This window comes from Quercus robur, chromosome 8 (assembly GCF_932294415.1).
Source record: "Quercus robur chromosome 8, dhQueRobu3.1, whole genome shotgun sequence".
NCBI classification, from domain to species: domain Eukaryota; kingdom Viridiplantae; phylum Streptophyta; class Magnoliopsida; order Fagales; family Fagaceae; genus Quercus; species Quercus robur.
This window is the reverse complement of record NC_065541.1, coordinates 65,473,682-65,492,292: the sequence shown is the minus strand read 5'-3', so window position 1 is coordinate 65,492,292 and position 18,611 is coordinate 65,473,682. Positions and strand designations below refer to the sequence as shown.

Genomic DNA, 18,611 nt, shown 5'->3' with positions numbered 1-18,611 from the left:
AAAATTTCATGAAAACATCACCAAGAGCAATACACTTATCACCAAGAGCAATCTAGGCTTTATGTGATTTGAGACTCTACCTGTGGATTAGATAGAGCACCTGTTCACAATTGTGGTCCAATTTCATAACGGTTGCCTCAAAGCATTTGGGTAAATATCTTTCTTAGGGCTTTCTCTCTCTAAACATCAACATTCACACACTAAACCAAGAAAGATTAGTAAAGTAACAAAGCAAATTCTATTTTAGACCAACTTAGCTACATATGGCAGAATTGAATTTCCAGTGATAATGCAAGAATAGCGAAAATAACAGCGTATGCTGTGTCATAAGCAAAAAAAACATTGTCAAACAAAGACAACGCCACACTACTTACACTACATCACACTTTTTTATGAGTCTCTTGATTGATATAAATCCCATTTGCAGTTGAATAATTCATGTTTCGCAAATTGTTACTTAAACTATGGGTACAAAATGAGTTGTCTATGCCCTATGGTAAGGGATGGTACAATATAGAGGTACTATTTCATGCAAGCAAAATTTTTCACTCCCCCAACGTGCTTTGTACATAGTACTATCTAATGCCATGCACCACAAAGCACGCCAATTGTTGCATTTTAAGTATTGTCATACATGTAAGCCTGCATTTGTTATTGATACTATATATATATATATATATATACCCGGATCAAGGAGTCTCAAGCTCTCTACTCATCAGTCATCACCAATTATCGTACGCCACTCCAGATTATCTACATACTCAAAAATATAAATGACTAAACTATCATAATAAGGCATCGTAGATTAAGTCACTGCAAACATTCAGCAACGAGCATTTCAAGATTAAATTATCATAAAACGACATCTATATTAGACAAAGAAATACATAAAAGGAATATGCATTGTAGAAGTGGACAATTCAAACTTCAACCAAGAGTACCTGTTAAGGATAAGTATTATGCTACCCAAAAGCCTACGACATATACCAGCACTGCATTACAACAATATCAGTGACTAAAACAATGAGGTAAACCCCTCCAAAAGATTTACATCAGATACTAAGGCCTGCCTTTCTTGGTGCTGCAAGTAGGGCATTTGTACTGCTTGATGGTTTCTGCCTTGGCTGGAGTTATCTTCACACACTTCCCATGGTACCACCTCTCGCAGATATCACAACCAATCCAAAACTCATCAGCACTGTAATTTCCACCACAGCTCCCACAAAGAGTTTCACTGTGCTCATCTTCATCCTCTCCAACATAACTTTCATCAAGTAACTTAGCATTGCTTCTCATCTGCCCATCAATTGATCTCTACAAAGAAAAGGTGGGTTACAAACCTAAAATCAGTTAAGAACATATTAAAAAGGAAAGAATAAGTTTATTTAACAAAAATATGAAAGAGAAAATTATTTCCGCTGAAAAAAAAAAAAAAAAAACCTATTATTTCACCTTTGTGTTATTCCTAGATTTGCTTCCACCATCCACACTAGGCTTGTCTTTTGTAGGCTTCCTTCCAGTTACAACTTCGAAGACTGTGGGCAGATCATTTATCAGGCTAAATAGACGCTTCCTGTTGAGTGAAAGGCACAAAACTTCTTAATTATGGTCAAACAAGAAGAAGCATTATATACGCAACAAAAAGGGGAGAGAGCAGAAAGTAATTATATATCAGAACCAGCAACTGTTAGCAGGGACCATCTTATTCTTATCCCAATGGTTTGACAGGAAAAAAAAGTGGGGTACCTAAACCTGTGCTCCACAAACTTGTAAAATGGGCAGACAAGGTATCATTCCAAAGGTGTGACTGCATTCTTTAGCATGCATTGATTCTTAGATATAATCTACATCAGGTGATATCAACTATCTAGCTAATTCATTTGGTTGTCCCCAAGGAATATGATGGTATTCAATACGAAGCACAAAGCAAAGTGGATGGTTTGGAAGAATATCAAGGACTGCAGAGAAAATACAATCCCCTTCAAACTTTGAGAATTATCCAATAATTCATTCCAATATGACTTTTCAAGATATATAATACACAGTGATGGTATGCATGTCAATACATGTAGATGTAGTATCCAAACGAATTTAATTATGTCATCAATTTCATGCAAACTTCTTTCATAAGGATTGGAAGGCATAAGTATATGCTTGTAGCAGAATGACTTCAACCTAATGCTTTTCCAAATCATTACTTTTGTCTAATCTTTGAAAATAAACTCAATAATGGGCATAAAGAAGTCAATGTCATCAGTATCTGAGGATAAAATCTTATCTGTGTAGTTTAGTATTGATGAGGGTTTATTAGCTTTATGAGGACTTGTATCCACCAGTAAATTCAAGCAACTGATCTTTGAAACAAAATTTCAATAGAAGTAATACGCATTTGCATTTCAATAAGAGGGGTAAAGGTTTTTTCAGTTGAATTGAATTATAATCATAGAACGATATAATAAATTGCTCCAACCATTGTCGTACAAGGTTCTAGAGAGGTCAAAACAAAGTAGCCCAAAAGAAAGCAAAAAGGCTTGTTGTGATCCCTATAAAGCTAAAAATTGCAACCAATGAAGTTGTTCTTATCACATCCTACATGACCTAGGACAAATTGGGGAGGAAAAGTTAGAGCAACCACTTAGAGGTTGCAAAATTGTGCAAAATACAAAAAGTGGTTAATTTTACATATTTTAACCAAAAATACACCCACATCAGTGTTTGCAAAATTGTGCATATATACAAAAGTGCTATAGTAACTGTGCATATATGCATGGTTACTGTAGCTTTGCATACTAATGTTTTACATTTCGCTCCTTTTTTTCTCTCTCTTCTCCATCTGCAAAACCAACTCAGGCATCTTCTCTCCGTCATCATCTTCTTCCTCTGATACACACAAACACACCCACACACACAGACAAACCAACAGACCCAGCACCGCAAAATCAACCACAGACACACCACAAAATCAACCAAAAATTAAACACACCCACACACGAACACACCAACAGAGACAGAGAGAGCATTTTTGTGAACTTGTGGCTGTGGGTTGGTGCTTGGAAGTTGACTAGAACGAGTCTTGGTGCTTGTGGAGGAGATAGGAATGTTTGGGTCAACTGGAACAAATATCTGTGGATTGGTGCTTGTGGCAGATTGGTGCTTGTGGATCGGCGAGTTTCAAACGTGGTGGATTGGTGCTTGGATCGTTGCTTGTGACCATGAATGGAGAGAGAGTTTTAGATGGGGAATGGAGAGAGAGAGTTTAAGACCGGGAATGGAGAGAGAGGGTTGAGATAAATAATAAAAAAAAAGTGAGGAAAATGATTATTTAAATAAAATAGATGGTAGAATAGACAAACTGATATGGATGTTTTGTAAAAATGAGTGTGTAAAATAGAAAAAGTAGGTTTTTTTGGGCAAAACAGATAGAAATTTTGCATTGACTGATGTGGTTGCTCTTAGAGTTCAAAAGAGAAAAAATTTGATTTACAATTGAAAAGAGAGGAAATAAAAGTCATAATTCCTTTAAATCTGTGAACAATATGCATGAACGCCACAAGAAAGAAAAGGAAGAGAGGGAAAAAATAACACTAAGGCCAACATACCTCAATACTCAAAAACACTAAATATTTTATTGATCAACTGTAATTTGTTTGAGTACAATAATACAGTTTTATAGACCCTAACATTAACTTCTTCTAGTAGGATTAGGACTCTTACTTTGAAATGTAAACCATCATCAATGAACTTATTTTCTTACTCATTAACTACACACCAAAAAAAAAAAAGACCAGTAAACAAAACCCTAATTGAATAGAACTAAAGTCCCCAAGTAAAGACCCATGAACTAAATAAGACTGACTTATTAATTATAGAAAACAAGACTCATAATTATAGCCCATACCCAACAATTTTAGAATTGCGAAAATACCCTTGACTCTAGAATAACTAAACAAAAATAAAATAAAATATGAAAACCCAATTAACTACCAAGTACACTTATTCTTGTGCTTTGTCTTAATATTTTTCTTTTTTTTTTTATTATAAGAAAACAATAGATTTACATAATTTCAAGAGATTAAAAAAAAAATGCAATGTAGGGAAGATGATTGTTGATAATATCAACAGTTAAGATGAAACACAACTGCCCACCTTCCCCAGATCAATCTTGCAGGGAACTCTTTCGGAAACAGAGTGAACTGGTAGTAGCACAATGCCGATACACACAATCCCTGCTCTGCCTAACAAAACCTTTGTGTTTATTTATGTACAAATAAGATTAAACGGACTTTGAAACAAAAACAATACCAAAAACAGAGAGACAGAGAGAGGAGCTTTTTTGTCTTAATCTTAGGCTTCCAAGAAGGAAATTGTTTCTCTAACCACGCTATGATAGCCCATCAGGTAAAAAACCTAGTAAGGCCTAGTTGACATTAGATCCTTCATTCAAAGGAGAAAACTAAAAGAAGTAAACTCCTACCCTAATTCCCCACCCAAAAATAATTGGCAACTTAGATAAGATGCTTGAAAAGAAGTGCAAGGCCTTTTTGCTTGCAATATTACAAAAGATTCGAATTCCAGACTAATCGCATGGGATACACTAATGGATTGAAAACAAAAGGTAGAGGGCCACATGCTACACTTCAAACTCTTTTTTTTTTTTTTTTAGAGATAATTACAATATGCTGCTAACCCCGCAGCTCGAACTCTTCTCCCCCCTCCCAAGACCCCCAAGCACTTTGTGCATGAGGAGGTGCCAATTCAGCTGCAAGACTCTTGGCTTCAAACTCTCATATTTTTTAGAGTGAAAGAAAATCAACATACTACTACTAGTTTTGAGAATTTAAAAATAAATTTTCTGCAGAGGAACAAAGAAAACAAACAGTCATAACAAGTAGTGTCAAGAGCTTATAACTAATCACCTAGGCTCACGAATAATAGTTCTAAAGAAAATATATAACCCTTATGAGAGCACAAGTACTCAAACACCTATGACTAACACATTTGACATCTCTTACCATTAGGCCAAACAACTTCCAAAGATACTTGCATTTTTCTTTTTCCATTTGCCTACTGTTATTAACATATCTTATTAGTTTGGGTTTACTATCGTAAACACATTGTACTTTTTTATCAATAAAACTTTTATTACCTATAATAAACTTTTATTACCTAGCAAAAAAGAAAACATACTTAATTAGGACAACCTCGATATTTGCCAGTTGTGGATGGGTGTGTTTAATGCTTAGGAGTACAAGAAAATGCTTGATCTAGGAATAGAATTACAGGTATATATAAATAGATGTGCAGCATTGGAGGCGCACTTGCTCTGAACATATTTTGAAAACTAAAGCTCCTGTCTTTCCCTCTTAACTTTGGAAAATGCTTACCTAGACATGAATGCAAATCAAACTTCAACAAGTCTAAACTCTTCATGTAAACAATTGAATTCAAGCTCCTTAAACAAAATAACAAGTACAATATAAAAAAAAAATACACAAAACTAATTAACATATAGAATTAAGAAACAAGAAGAAATAGTCTCCATGAGGCAGGCTAATTCAAAATTTCACTAATTAAGGAGAACATAAAAACTCATTGATATAGACTGCAATTAGTTGTGCATCTCATCAACACTAAAAGCATCAACTAACAAATGCAACTCACAGAACATACTGACGTGCTATTAAAGACATCTATTTTTGACGAAAAATTCATCAATACAAAGCATTGACTAGCAAATGAAATTCAAGCAGAACATATTGGTCGGCAACTTTGGCAAGCAAGAAACTGTATACCTCTCATTTCGATTAAGCCGTGCACCAAAGTAGAAAGCCACAGAGAGCAACCAACAATCACTGTGCACCGCAACCAACGAAAGCCAGTCCATACGCTTCATCCCATCTCTCGCGAAATTGATCCCCAAAGCCGGCTCGGGAAGCTCCGGCGGAACTTCCTCCGCCGGCAAAGTCACCTCCCATGACTCGTTTGGGTGTCCGTACAAACACAAATTCTCCTTCTCTGAACGCAAATCAACGAACCAAATCAACAATACTTGCTAAACTAAACCTACTTACCAAACACACAAATCACCAAATTGAACCTAATTTTCAAAGATCCCCAAACCTACCACTATATTTGAAAATTTTCAAAGCACTATTCAACTTAACCTAAACATTTCCCGAAGGTAAAAAAAAAAAAAAACAGTTCTAGCTATTCATTTTCCCCAAAATTCTCGGCATCCAAAGAGAAAGTTTAAGAAAAATAAAACTAACCTGGATCGCAAAGCGTGTAGAATTCGTCCACATCTGAGAGAGCAAAGAAGAAGAAAGAGCTTCAATCGAAATTAGCATTTTGAATAATAATACCAAAAATTAGGGTTTTAGAGAGAGAGAGAGAGAGAGAGAGAGACCGTAGGTGAGAGCACGAAGGAGAGCAGAGCGACGAGCGGTGTAGTCTTTGAAGATCTCTTCGACGGTGCGAGGGCTTGAAGAAATGGAAGCCATTTTCTGTTTTTTTTTTTTTTTAATAAAGAAATATAATTTTAAAAAGAAAATTAAAACTACAAGTATAGTACAGCAGATTTAGTTACAGCCTCAGCATTTTTAGTTACTACAACTACAAACACAGAGTCACAGAGAAAGAGAGAGAGAGAGAGAGAGAGAGAGTATCGATGGGTTCGAGGGCTTCAGACTCAGATTCGTTCGCTTTGGGTGTGTTGTACGAGGAACTAGTATTGAAATTGGAAGTGCGTTTTATTCTATTTTGTTTTGTTTTGTGTGATTTTTTTTTTAGCGAGGTTGTCTCGGTCAACGCAGACTTCCCACTTTGCCCAACTTGCTAGGTCAAGGGACAAAGAAAAATACTTGGCTCTGTTGCAACTAGCAATTGCTTGTTGATTTACGGCATGTCGTTTTAATGAGTCTTCGGAAGTTAGAAAGAAAGAGATACATTGAGAGAATTATAGAAAAATTGGACTCTCTCGACTTTAAGAGTCGGTTTGAAAATAACTTATTTAGTTGAAATTGAAAATTTTTTGTTAAAAATACTGTTGATAAAGTTAAAAGGTAGTTGAAATAGTACAATCAAACTCATGAATAGTAGCAAAAATAAGCTTAATAGTAACAAAACTATCTTTTTAAGCCAATACCAAATGCAACCTAAATCTCGATTTATTTTTTCTCAAAAATAAATAATAAATAAATCTCTAGTTATGTCCTATATTCCTTGACACTGTTGGGTTGACACAAGCGGTTATTTTTTAACATAAAATACTTAGGTCCAATGCATTTTATGCACTAGACTCGATGGGATGTTGCCGCGTGGCAATTCATAGACACGTGGTACCATTCTATCAAATCTAGTAAAAGCCGAATTCTTTTAGAATAACTGTTGTATTGGGTGTTTTCTCTAGTGTATATGAATATTGGAAATAATTCAAACAATTAAAATTCATTTTATCACATTGAGAATTACAATTACTATTTTAAATGGTAATGTAATAATATGAGATGATTCTTCTCCATTTTGGAGATTAAGAATCATTATACAACTCCACACATCATGTTAAATTTCTGTCAAAATTTTTGTAGTTCAATTGGTAAATTTGATATATTTGGCAAAGATATCTTGTAATACCCCAATTTGATTGATTGTGTGATGTGTATAGGTGTGTGATGAGTCCCACATCGGGTATTTACTGGGTTAAACTAAGTTTTATTAACAACTACAAGGAGCCTCAATTGTGACTAGTCCTTTTAAGGTATAGCGCAGATATGGCTAGCGCTTTTCCTTGGGTCGTTACATATGGTATTAGAGCCGGCCTGGTAATCCCGTGTGAGCTTAGAGACACTACCCCACAAAGTGGGCCCTAACGAGGACATTAGGGATTTAAGTGGGGGAAATTGTGATACCCCAATTTGATTGATTGTGCGATGTGTGTGGGTGTGTGATGAGTCCCACATCGGGTATTTACTGGGTTGAACTGGACTTTATTAACAACTATAAGGAACCTCAATTGTAACTAATCCTTTTGAGGTATAGCGCAGATGTGGCTAGCGCTTTTTCTTGGGTCGTTACATATCTAGAGTTCAAATCCCTTATTTTCCATTTTTGGAACGATGAAATTATAAAAATAAAAATAAAAATAAAATTATTTCATCAGATTTTCATTATGTGTATATGCCATCCCATGCATTAGGTTAACAACTTTTTTTGATGTCTCATTGCATTTATGTACGACCCAATAAAGAGGGTTAACACCTTTTTCTTAAGGCTCCATTGCATTTATATACCACCACATGCATCAAGTTAACGACTTTACTTGGGATTGATTGTGTTTATCCTTTAAAGGCTTTTATTAATAAGTGCATTCACACATCTATTAAGAAAGAACTTAATAGGTCCCTTTGCATTGAGAAGCAACAAAAGTAAATAACAAATAAGCTTATTGATTATAAAAAAGGAACTCAAATTAACCTTTAAGTTCTTAACCATTGCCTTCAAGTATTAGTTAACTAGACCCTACTGGCTAAGGTGGGAAGAGATCTGCTAACTACTTGCCTAGTAGAATATTGGCAATGCCCACTTTTTGTAAACGACAAAAGGCATAGAGATTGTGCCCCTCAAATGGAACTGTTTGTGGGTGCTAAATATTAAATAAATAAAATTACCAGTTCACCAAAAAAATTATAAAAAAATTGCCTTGGACAACAACAATCGAGGATAGTACATATTAGCAGAATCCACAATTCACAATGCTTCCATGGCTCCGCATCTGGAGGTGGAGAATCAAAAACAATAAAATCATCGGTCTGGTCACAACATACAAGTCACAACCCCTACCAGCAAGAGCATTACTTCTATGGGCACGGCCGGCTCTAGGCTTAGGCCACTTGGGCAATCGCCTAGGCACCCTACTAGAGAAAGGGTCCCAAATTTTAGGGCAAAAATTGAAATATATATATATATATATATTTTTTTTTTTTTTTTTTTGAGATAGAGGAAAAAAAATTAGTTTTACAATTTTTTTCTACTTTTAAGAAGTACTAAAGAATTGAGTAATGTTAAAGATATTACAATTTTAAATACATAGGGCTTACAAATATGTGTCACTAATTATAAGAAATAATTTAGATAGGAAAATACTATAAATTTTACTTTAAAACTTTTATACAAATTGATGTGACAATTAATATAATTTGTAGACATCAACTACCTATTAAATGCATTTTTAAATTACTTAGTGATACATCTTTATAATCATCATATTGTAAAATTTATAACATCCCTAACATCATTTATTCAAATACTTGTTTATTATCTTCTTGAAGTGTCATTAACCACATTCATTGCTACAACATTCAGTGAATGAGAATTCTTGACTAGGTTAACTCCAGTGGACCAGTGCAAATCTACTTGAAGGTTGCTGATCCCCATTTGAGTGAGTAGGTGAAGGTCATCTCTGAGACCCCACACGTCCCATTAATGATCTTCTTGGAGCTCCAGTACCTATTTTGCACCCACCCTTTGAACTAGAGAAGAAAACTGAGACAAATATTATAAGTTTATAACGCAACCTGGACAAGGTGATTTTGTCTGATGCACCATCTTATAACCTATTTTGTTTTGATATTACACAAGCCTTTGCAAAACTTACAAACACAAACCGAGGGAACAATATTTAGGACATTGAAAACAACTGATTTAGTGCATAGAATATAAACACACAAGCACTACATGCGGATTACAATATCATAATAATCAAAGCATACTCTGAAAACACCCAACAAAATTATGGGATAAACAGGCTAAACAAGGGTTACTAGATGCTAATGCTACATTATACATCTAATTACAATAATAATATTTTTCTAACACATCAATTAAGAATAATTCTTGAAGGAAGGTAAACTTCTGGTGCTAGCTCCTCAACACAAAGGCCCTCACAAGTAGCAAGTTTTACAACAGAATGAGCAGTGAGGTTGTATCTGTTTGGAACTTCTGCAAATGCCCTGCTCAGGACTCGCTCTACCCAATCCTCGACCACTGTATTCCTGTCTGGTATATATGAAGCTGCCAGTAATTGATCCATGACTTTAGAATCAATCTCTAGAAAACAGTTGGAACCAACAATCTTGTGGAAGCTCTTTGTGACCTCCTTCAATAATTTATCGGCAAGTGCATCAAAATCAAATGGCTTGAAAACTACCGTTTTATCCACATGATCAGAGAAATCTTGCAGCCAGGCTTTAGAGTTCTCGGAGATGGAGTCCTTGTCAGAGTTTCCATCATTACTGTCACAAACTTCATTTTCTTCAGCCGGAAGGTTCAAATCCAGATACCTAGTTGATGTCTTGTGAGCCCGTTTGGCCATCTCTGAGATTTTAGGCTGCCCCAGAGAGTCAGTACCACTGACAAGCTTCCTTTTATTCAAAAAGACTGGATTAGAGATGTCTTTTCTCATTGTTTCGGATACATTCATGCTCTGGCTTTTGGTGTTGTCTTCAAAGGCATGTCCAATTCTAATCTGCATTGGCCACCATTTTACTGCCAAAATTCTTTCTGCAGAGTATTTTGAGGGTTCCCTTCTGACAGTGTGAGGATAGTTGCCCATTGAGAATGTTGAAGTTGTCACGAATATCGTGTTATTGATGCTGATATCTCTTCCATGTGAGTCTGAAAGTTTACCAGTCCGAATAGCCTGAGACAAACTATTTTGAGTCAGTACATCAGCTTTATCTACATTTTCAAGGAAGGCAATGGACAAGGGTTTCTTGGTTAACTCCTCAGCAAGACAATCAACAAGAGTTTTCCCCCTGAACTTTATATCATAACCATTCATTCCTCGGAGACCAAAGATTGTGTTTGAATTAATCATCCCATCTTGGGAACTCAGATCCATAGAAATAAAATGTTCCTGGCTTTCATGTAATTTCTCAGCAAGGGCAAGAGCTATTTTCTTCTTACCAAGCCTGTCAGGTCCAACAAAATTAAACCATATATCTGCTCTCAGACTTGCTCCATGGCGTTTTTTACTTCTTGTTTGCCAGCAGGCTATTGTTTGGCTAATAACACGAATTGCTTCGTCTTGCCAACCGACCCTCTCACTCAGTGCTCTAAATAGCATCTTCGGGTCTATTCTGTCAGAAAGCCCACCATAGTCAGGACTTGAGAAGGATGAAGATCGAGTCAGATGACTAGAGATATTCCCATTGACCACATCAACGTCTGTAGAAAAGCGACCTGAGAATCCCTGTGGAAGATCTGTTGAATTTTGATGGGTACATTTCTTTGGCTTATTACTAGTGGGAGAAGAGCAAATTCCCAGTCCTAAATCTGTTGTCACAGAAGTTGCAGATGTGGGGGAGGTTCGACTGCTGTCACCCATGCTTGAATTGGATACACTGCAATGGGGAGAATTGAGGCCACCTGACTCAAGATCTTCAGCATTCAAAGGTTTTCCCCATTGTTTGGATAGCAAACTTTCATTCTTAGGCTTGCTGACCAAAGGAAAAGAATTGCTTGATTGTAATGTGGTAATCTTTCGCATGGGCATGCATGGATCCACATTCACACAGTCAGTTTCATTTGAAGATGCATCTGTATTATTGCAGCTGTGATTATCAGCATTTTCCTTCTTGTCTTCAACAAATCGAAAGCCCAAAACAGTAGGAAATGTTTTTTCTTCAGGGGGTGATTGAGTATGATGAAGACGCTGGCATATATTGTCCCATTTCTTTTGCACTCCTGTAACTTTGGCACTCAATACCACTCCATCATCTTTGGTCTGCACTGAAGAGATAATAAACTGGCTTTTACACAAATTATGTGGAAGATTCTTAAACATCAAGTGAAGCTTTCATTATTCACACACATAAAAATAAAATAAATGAAACCCTTAGTTCTCACTCTAGTGGACACTAATTGACAAAACTGGAACATAGTTTCAAGTCATTGTAAGGTGAACTAAGATTGCATCTTGAAGAATTATAAGAAAGGAATACACACCTTCGTATCGAGTCCCTTGTTAGTCCCAAGTTCAGTCATCTGCAACCAAGAAGGCAAGCTAGATTGGTATCGATCTGCAACTGAGGCAGTAAGACCTCCCTTTGAAACAGCAATCACTTCTTCTTCACAATGTTCATTGCACTGATGACAACGGGGCATGCATTGATATGAGCTACTTAATGGGACCTTTAGGTCAGAAGGTGTTGAAAAGAACCCGCCAAATGGAACGAACGACTCCATCAAGCTGCAAGTATATCATGACAACAAATACAAAACTGTTAAATCCAATGGCATAAACGATGAGCAAAAAATTAGTGGAAGAGAAAGTACAGATGGTTGGTCCAAACATGTGAATATTCGTCAAATCTACAACTAAGCATTGTCCTAACAAGATGCTAAGCCCTTGCCAGTTGCTAACCTAGCCATCTACTATTGTCTGTGCATACAAAGTGGAGTATGAGCAAATTAACAGTAACAGGTGCTGCTTTAATAGATAATTGGTAATATTAGATTGCAAACTTCATGGTGGGATTGGGTAAAGGAGATATTAGTAAGTCGTAGGTCTGTGCCAAGAGAAGGGCTAGTATAGGTTACAGACTTAACAGAGACATTCCATTATAAAGAAGCATGTAAAACGCACAATAGAGTTAGAGAGAGCAAATTCATGAACAATAGTGCTGCAAAGAGATGCTACTAGCACCAAAACGCAGTGAGAGAGTGACAAGGGAATTGTTCATGAATTAATTGGAGAGAAGTTATGATTCTGACATCCATACACTTATTTATGAGTTACCTAGGTTGAATCCTTTTGAGAGAAAAATCAACTGATACCCCAACATCCAAACTACTGCGGCTCATGCATGATTCCAGGTCAACAATCTGGACCACAATCATATGCATGCTATATTGAATAACAATGCTAACTGGAGAAAGAAATTAGACACAAACTCACCTCAACTCCTAATTCCCCTAAAATCCCAGAATTTCATTATTGTGAATGTTAAATACCCTAACCAGTGCACCCCTGGGAAAGTACATGGCCAGGTAATCAACTCTGTAGAAAACATTATGTTATCCCCTATATCAAACACAATATAGAGTTTAGAAAAATCAAGCACAGATTCTCTTGAATGCATAATCCAACAAGAGTGACTTGTTTTCACCTGAATGTTCAACTCTGGCACATTATCATGCCACAGACAATAGAATTTGACTTCTCACTCAAACAAAATGAAAATAAAATAAAAAATCCATTAGACACATGAATTCCAAAAAATAAAAAAACACTCAAATTTTGCAGTCATACATGATAAGTTAATTCTCTCTCTAAATTTACAACATATAGCACAATATTCACTAATTAAACTAGGTGCGGTATAACCTCACTCCTCCAAAGATTGTGATTTAAACATTAAAAACAAAATAGCAACTAGAAGAAGCCACAGCAGGTAAAGTTAGCACTTCAAAATTTTCAAAAACAAACAGAAAAAAAGATGTAATATTTTCTCTCTATTAAATAAAAAAGTAGCCTCAGCCATCCAGAATTACAATCTGTAACTTAATAATATATAATTTAATATTGTAACAAAGAGCAAGACAATGCAATATTAAATTTCAGAAGCAAACAAAGATCTTTATAAACTATAATAATAAACAAAAAATATATATAAATAAAAATAGAGAAGCCAAATATAACAGAAACAAAAACTACAAGTACAGTACCTGGACCTGGGATACGATTCAGCCATGGAAGAAGGCCTAAGAGAAGTGATAGGCAAAAGCTGCAACTCCCAATCTTTCTCAATAGACGGAAACTTAGTCAAAAACTTCAAATACGACTCGTAGCTCGCAGCTGCTCCTATCAACCAGACTCTCCCTCCATGAAGCTCCAATAAACTTGTCAATTGGTCAACGACATAGCGCACAGCTTCAGAATTTGATGTACATGTACTATTCTTATTATTGTTATCATTATTATTATTAATAGTATCCTCAACCATCACAAATGTCTTCAAGTCTCCAAAATTTACGACCAACCCAGGTCCCAAATTTTGCTCTACCATCGAACCCACCTCATTAAATTTCAAACTCAGTGACCCTTTGTCACCATTCTCAGTCACAAACTTAGAAACCTCGTTTTCGATGGAAACTACGTTTAACCCAGAAAGCTCAATGGGCAAGACTGAATCATCTTTTTGCTTCTCTATTGTTTCTGTGAAGCTCTGGAGTGCACTGTAAGCACATACACCCACAAGCAGAGGATTCCTCCCTTTGTTTTTCCTAATCATAACATCTCCGATTCGTTTACAGTTATCGTCGTCCGGAGCGAGAAAACCCGAGAAAGGAAAAGCGAAGCCCCGACGACCCGGATCCGAAAAATCGGATACGTTACAGAGAAACAAAGGCGGGCCACGCGAGCGATGGGAGTATCTGAGTAGCTGCGGGAGGGGACGAACTATAGCGAGCTTGATTTCGGAGCTCCGAAAACCTGCTTCAGCGAAAACCCGACTCACAACCGGGTCATCGAGAATCGATAAAATCAAGTGCTGGAGCTCGACTTTGATACACGAAATCGACGAGTTCGTCGAAGAGCTCGATTGCTGAGAGATTTGATGGAAGAGGTGGAAATTCTCGGGCTGTCTTCGTTGGTTCGCTTGGGACCGTTTTATCGCCGCCATGAGCGAGTTCGAAACGGGCGGGTCGTCACCGAGTTGGGTCGAGGGGACTCGGTCGAGCGAGACGCTGAGACAGAGCTCCAAAGCTTTGAATTGGAGGCGCGGAGAGTAGGCCGAGTTTCGCGCACGCGCGCAGGCGTCGCGTAGGGTCGACGAAGTGAGAGACAAAAGAGCAGAGACGGCATGGAGCGACGTCGTTTGAGCGTGCCCACGTCGGCGTGCGACGGCCACCGCCTCGTCCAGCGCGTGAGCTGCCTCTGGTGTTAAGCATTGCCTGGCTACACTAACCGGCGTAGGCATCGCCGGCAAAATTAGATATAAAATAAATACTACTATAAAATTGTTTTTTTAATAACGTTTCGGTTATTATTTTTATATATATATGTTCGTTGAGTTTAAGAAAGTAACTAAATTTTAAAAAAGAAAAAAAAAAAAGTTCGATTTTGGGACATAAATTTATGTTTCATGTAGGGGCTCGTTATTATTTATTAGCGGAGTGTATGGTGGTGTGAGGTGGGGCCTGCATGGCAGAACAGATGGTGAGCATAGATTCTGTACATTACTGAGTGCTTTTAGACTCGATGTCATTATGATTTAGACTCGTAAAAAAAATTGCCAAATTGAATCCGAACCCGATAACATGCTTGAACTACAAGGAAATTATAGGTGTGGGTAAAAAATAAAAGTTGACCATGTGAGAATTGGAAATGACTCAACCCAAACCCAACTTACTAAAATGTGGGGTTAGGCTTTACATATTGGATTGGACAGGTCGGTTCAATTAAGAATCAAGCACCAACCTAATTTGATAAAAACTTTTTAAATCGATAAAAAAAATCATTGAAACTTCTATCCAAAAAAAAAAAAAAATCACTGAAATGTGGGGTTAGACTTTAAATATTGGATTGGACAGGTCGGTTCAACTAAGAATCAGGCACCAATCTGGTCTGATAAAAACTTTTTAAATCGATCAAAAAAATCAGCTAAAATAGGTCAAAAACTAGTAAAAATCAAGAATTGGTGTCTTTTCGATTATTTGATTGTACTGATTTTTAAAACCATGGTTACATGGGTCTACCAATTTTTTGGAACCAAAGATTTCCTTTCTTTTGTTAAGAAAAAAGTTTCTCTCTAAAATAATTTGAAGAATAGAGTTATCTTCATGTGAAGATTAAGAAGACTATATGTGTAATTTTTTTTATTAAAAAAAAATTATATTTTCATGCTAGTTTGGAGGAAACTTATTCCAATTTATTACATGGCAGTTAAAAAGATCATCCTCATATGACATTTTTAATGAGTCAGTGTATTTTGTTTAGAATAAAACTTAGGTACAGTAGCTTAGGTGTTATTCCTTAGGTTCTCTTTTTTAGTTAAGTAGTCACATGACTGAATTTTAACTTAAAAATGCACTTCCATCTCATGAAAAAAATCCACATAGAAAAATTTTTAAAAGAAAATTTAAGTAACAGTACTTAAGTACTGTACCTAAATCTTGTCCTTTTGTTTAAGTAATATATATGAATAGTCTTCTAAATCACCACGTAGTAACCCTTATTCATAATTCTAGTTATATAACCTTTTTAAGGAGTTATGTGACTTGTTTAAATAATACATATTGATAATTTTATAAATCTTCAAGTAAATAGATTGGAAAAGATAATTTCAAACTAATTTAGGGCTAAATTTTATATTTTTATTTAAAACAAATCTTTTTTTTTTTATTAACAAAATTGTTTTAACTTTCTATTTTGTGTAAATATACTTCTTCCTGTCAAATATCTAACAAAAGTTATAGGTTTTACAGCACGATTAAAATGACCCCATTTTTAACACGAATTGGATCTACCTCACCCGTTTGCAGAGTCTATGATGATGATGATCATCATCATCATCATCATGCTTTTTCTATGAGAGAGATGCTGCGTCCACTTATGCTTTTAGTGGGGCAAACAATGACAGTCAGCGTCACTATCTCTTCCTACGTGTAACTTTTTGATCTTTCTTTTGGAGCAACGTGTGGGAATAATCAGTTTGACATTGATGAGTTGACTCGGTAACGAGTTAAAGCAACTCAAATTCTTAAATAGTCCATTATTTTATCGAATTAAATAGTCTATACCCTTGCTTTTGAAGCAAGTTGAGCTTTGATAGCCATTTTGACGGTTTGGGGGTTTGGACAGTGACACTGCTGATGAGGTTTGATACCACAGATATGAGTTTTTTTTTTTTTTTTTTTTGATAGGACCACAGATATGAGTTAGTATCAATTAAATTAAGTTCGGTTTATGTCAATTCTTGCAATTCGACAAAACTTAGAAACGCGTATTATACCTTAAATTTTTCAATTAAATTTATATACATAGTTCCATAACGGAGTTGTAGTTAAATTCAAATGAATGAATTTGTGAACTGATATAGCTCAGTCATGTATTTAAATTTAATTAGAGTTTATATACCATACACTTGTACATGCTTGACGTGTGGATTGGAATTTGGCTACATAGGTGGAATCTTGATCAATGATGAATGGTATTTTTGATATTTTTGCTATTATATTTTGTGGATCTAGAGCTAACTAGTAGTAGCTTAAGAAGGCAAACTACCTTGGAATATAAGTTATAAGAGAGAGTGACTTGATTGTATGACGATTGACAAAGGAAAAGTGGAAAAAAAGAAGAAGATTTGAACAAATGAGTGAAGCAAGGCATAAGTTCAAAAGGCAAGTATAAAGAAAGAAATAGTATTTTAGCATGTGAGCCCAGCACAACTTCATATTCCAAATTCCAACCAAAACCAAAACCAAAAACATTGGTATCAAAACTTATTAAGAGGTGTCCAAATCAACCGAGTCAACAAGTTGTGAATCGGTCGAGTCACAGAGAGAGAGAGGGACGGTTCAATTTGTAAAGGTTGAGAGTGACAAGGAGAGAATTAACCCCACAACCACCACCACACACATATCATTCATCATCATATATATTGGAGTGTATGAAAGCATTTTTTGTTGAGGTTGAATCATCTTTGAGAACGTAGGGCCCCACCCATGAAGAAGGGTTTTTTCTCTCCTATACCCTAACTATTCATCAAAAACTCTGAGAAAGAGAGAGAGAGAGAGAGAGAGTAAAAGGTATTTGATGTGATGTGTTTTTTTGTTCCTACCTTCTCTGTTCGCTTTTGCCAACCTTTTCAGCTACTTTTTCCCCCAAAATACCAAACAAAAGTTTCCCTTAGATATGACCTATTCAAGCTACACCCTCCCCCTTCTCTTTCCTTCTCTTTTTCCTTCCACGCGGTTGACTCAACGAGTCAAATACAAGATTTTTTTTTATATGCATACAAGAGTTTTAACATCAACGCGATTAGTGGCTGGAGCTTAGACTAACAAAGCGTTTTGGGTTCGAGTTACCTTTCTCCCATCATCATTAGCAACGTGTTAATGCTTGTTATAATTCATCAAAATGAGTTCTTAGTCCGAGAACATTAACGTGTGTACAAGCATTAAAAATATGGAAGTTGATGAGCAAAGGAACCGAACTGTCCAAGTCCAACGGCTCACCTAAAATTACAGAATGAATTGTTTGATAACATGCCAATCTTCCCAACATATATCCACTCTCTTGTTGGTTTCCGGATGATAATTAATAAGGAAGTAGTACGTATCATTAATCATTTAATTATAACCATTTTGTATGAAGTTTGAGAATAAAAATGAAACATTTCTTGGATGAATATAATCAGTTGCAAAAAGCATTTATTTATTTATTATTATTATAATAAGAGGGTCAAAGTTATTCTATTTTTATAAAATATTTTAGAGATAATAGCTTATCTGAATAATAATCTATATTGACAATTCAAATTTTACAAAATAAAAGTGACAATAAGTTGATTTGGATATATATGAATGTGGAATTAATGAATACTATTCTA

General features: G+C 35.8%; 2 protein-coding genes and 1 non-coding gene across 3 annotated transcripts; all 3 read right to left on the bottom strand.

Moving 5' to 3' along the window:
- Nucleotides 1-849: 849 nt before the first annotated feature.
- LOC126697738 (PHD finger protein ALFIN-LIKE 2-like) lies at nt 850-6,735 on the bottom strand. The gene is made up of 5 exons (XM_050394828.1): nt 6,407-6,735; nt 6,270-6,302; nt 5,793-6,015; nt 1,453-1,573; nt 850-1,314 (listed from the first exon to the last, which is right to left on the bottom strand). Exons 1-5 carry the CDS (start codon nt 6,498-6,500, stop codon nt 1,060-1,062), a joined length of 726 nt encoding a protein of 241 aa, XP_050250785.1. The 5' UTR covers nt 6,501-6,735; the 3' UTR covers nt 850-1,059.
- Nucleotides 4,087-4,233, bottom strand: LOC126697968 (small nucleolar RNA snoR135). The gene has a single exon (XR_007646339.1). It is a non-coding gene; the product is annotated as a small nucleolar RNA snoR135 (small nucleolar RNA).
- A 2,949-nt stretch (nt 6,736-9,684) lies between the features above and the next one.
- LOC126697737 (protein SMAX1-LIKE 7) lies at nt 9,685-15,122 on the bottom strand. Its single transcript, XM_050394827.1, has 3 exons — nt 13,726-15,122; nt 12,004-12,247; nt 9,685-11,782 (listed from the first exon to the last, which is right to left on the bottom strand). The coding sequence occupies exons 1-3, from the start codon at nt 14,976-14,978 to the stop codon at nt 9,875-9,877; spliced, it is 3,405 nt and encodes a 1,134-aa protein (XP_050250784.1). The 5' UTR covers nt 14,979-15,122; the 3' UTR covers nt 9,685-9,874.
- Nucleotides 15,123-18,611: the final 3,489 nt, after the last annotated feature.

Excerpts from the sequence above, each read along its gene's own strand:
- LOC126697738 (XM_050394828.1), bottom strand. The coding sequence starts at position 6,500 with ATGGCTTCCATTTCTTCAAGCCCTCGCACCGTCGAAGAGATCTTCAAA. Across the intron at positions 6,303-6,406 it reads CCTTCGTGCTCTCACCTACG|ATGTGGACGAATTCTACACG; the intron begins GTCTCTCTCTCT and ends TTGCTCTCTCAG. Across the intron at positions 6,016-6,269 it reads CTACACGCTTTGCGATCCAG|AGAAGGAGAATTTGTGTTTG; the intron begins GTTAGTTTTATT and ends ATTTGCGTTCAG.
- LOC126697737 (XM_050394827.1), bottom strand. The coding sequence starts at position 14,978 with ATGCCTACGCCGGTTAGTGTAGCCAGGCAATGCTTAACACCAGAGGCA. Across the intron at positions 12,248-13,725 it reads GAATCGTATCCCAGGTCCAG|CTTGATGGAGTCGTTCGTTC; the intron begins GTACTGTACTTG and ends ATATACTTGCAG. Across the intron at positions 11,783-12,003 it reads ACAAGGGACTCGATACGAAG|ACCAAAGATGATGGAGTGGT; the intron begins GTGTGTATTCCT and ends TCTTCAGTGCAG.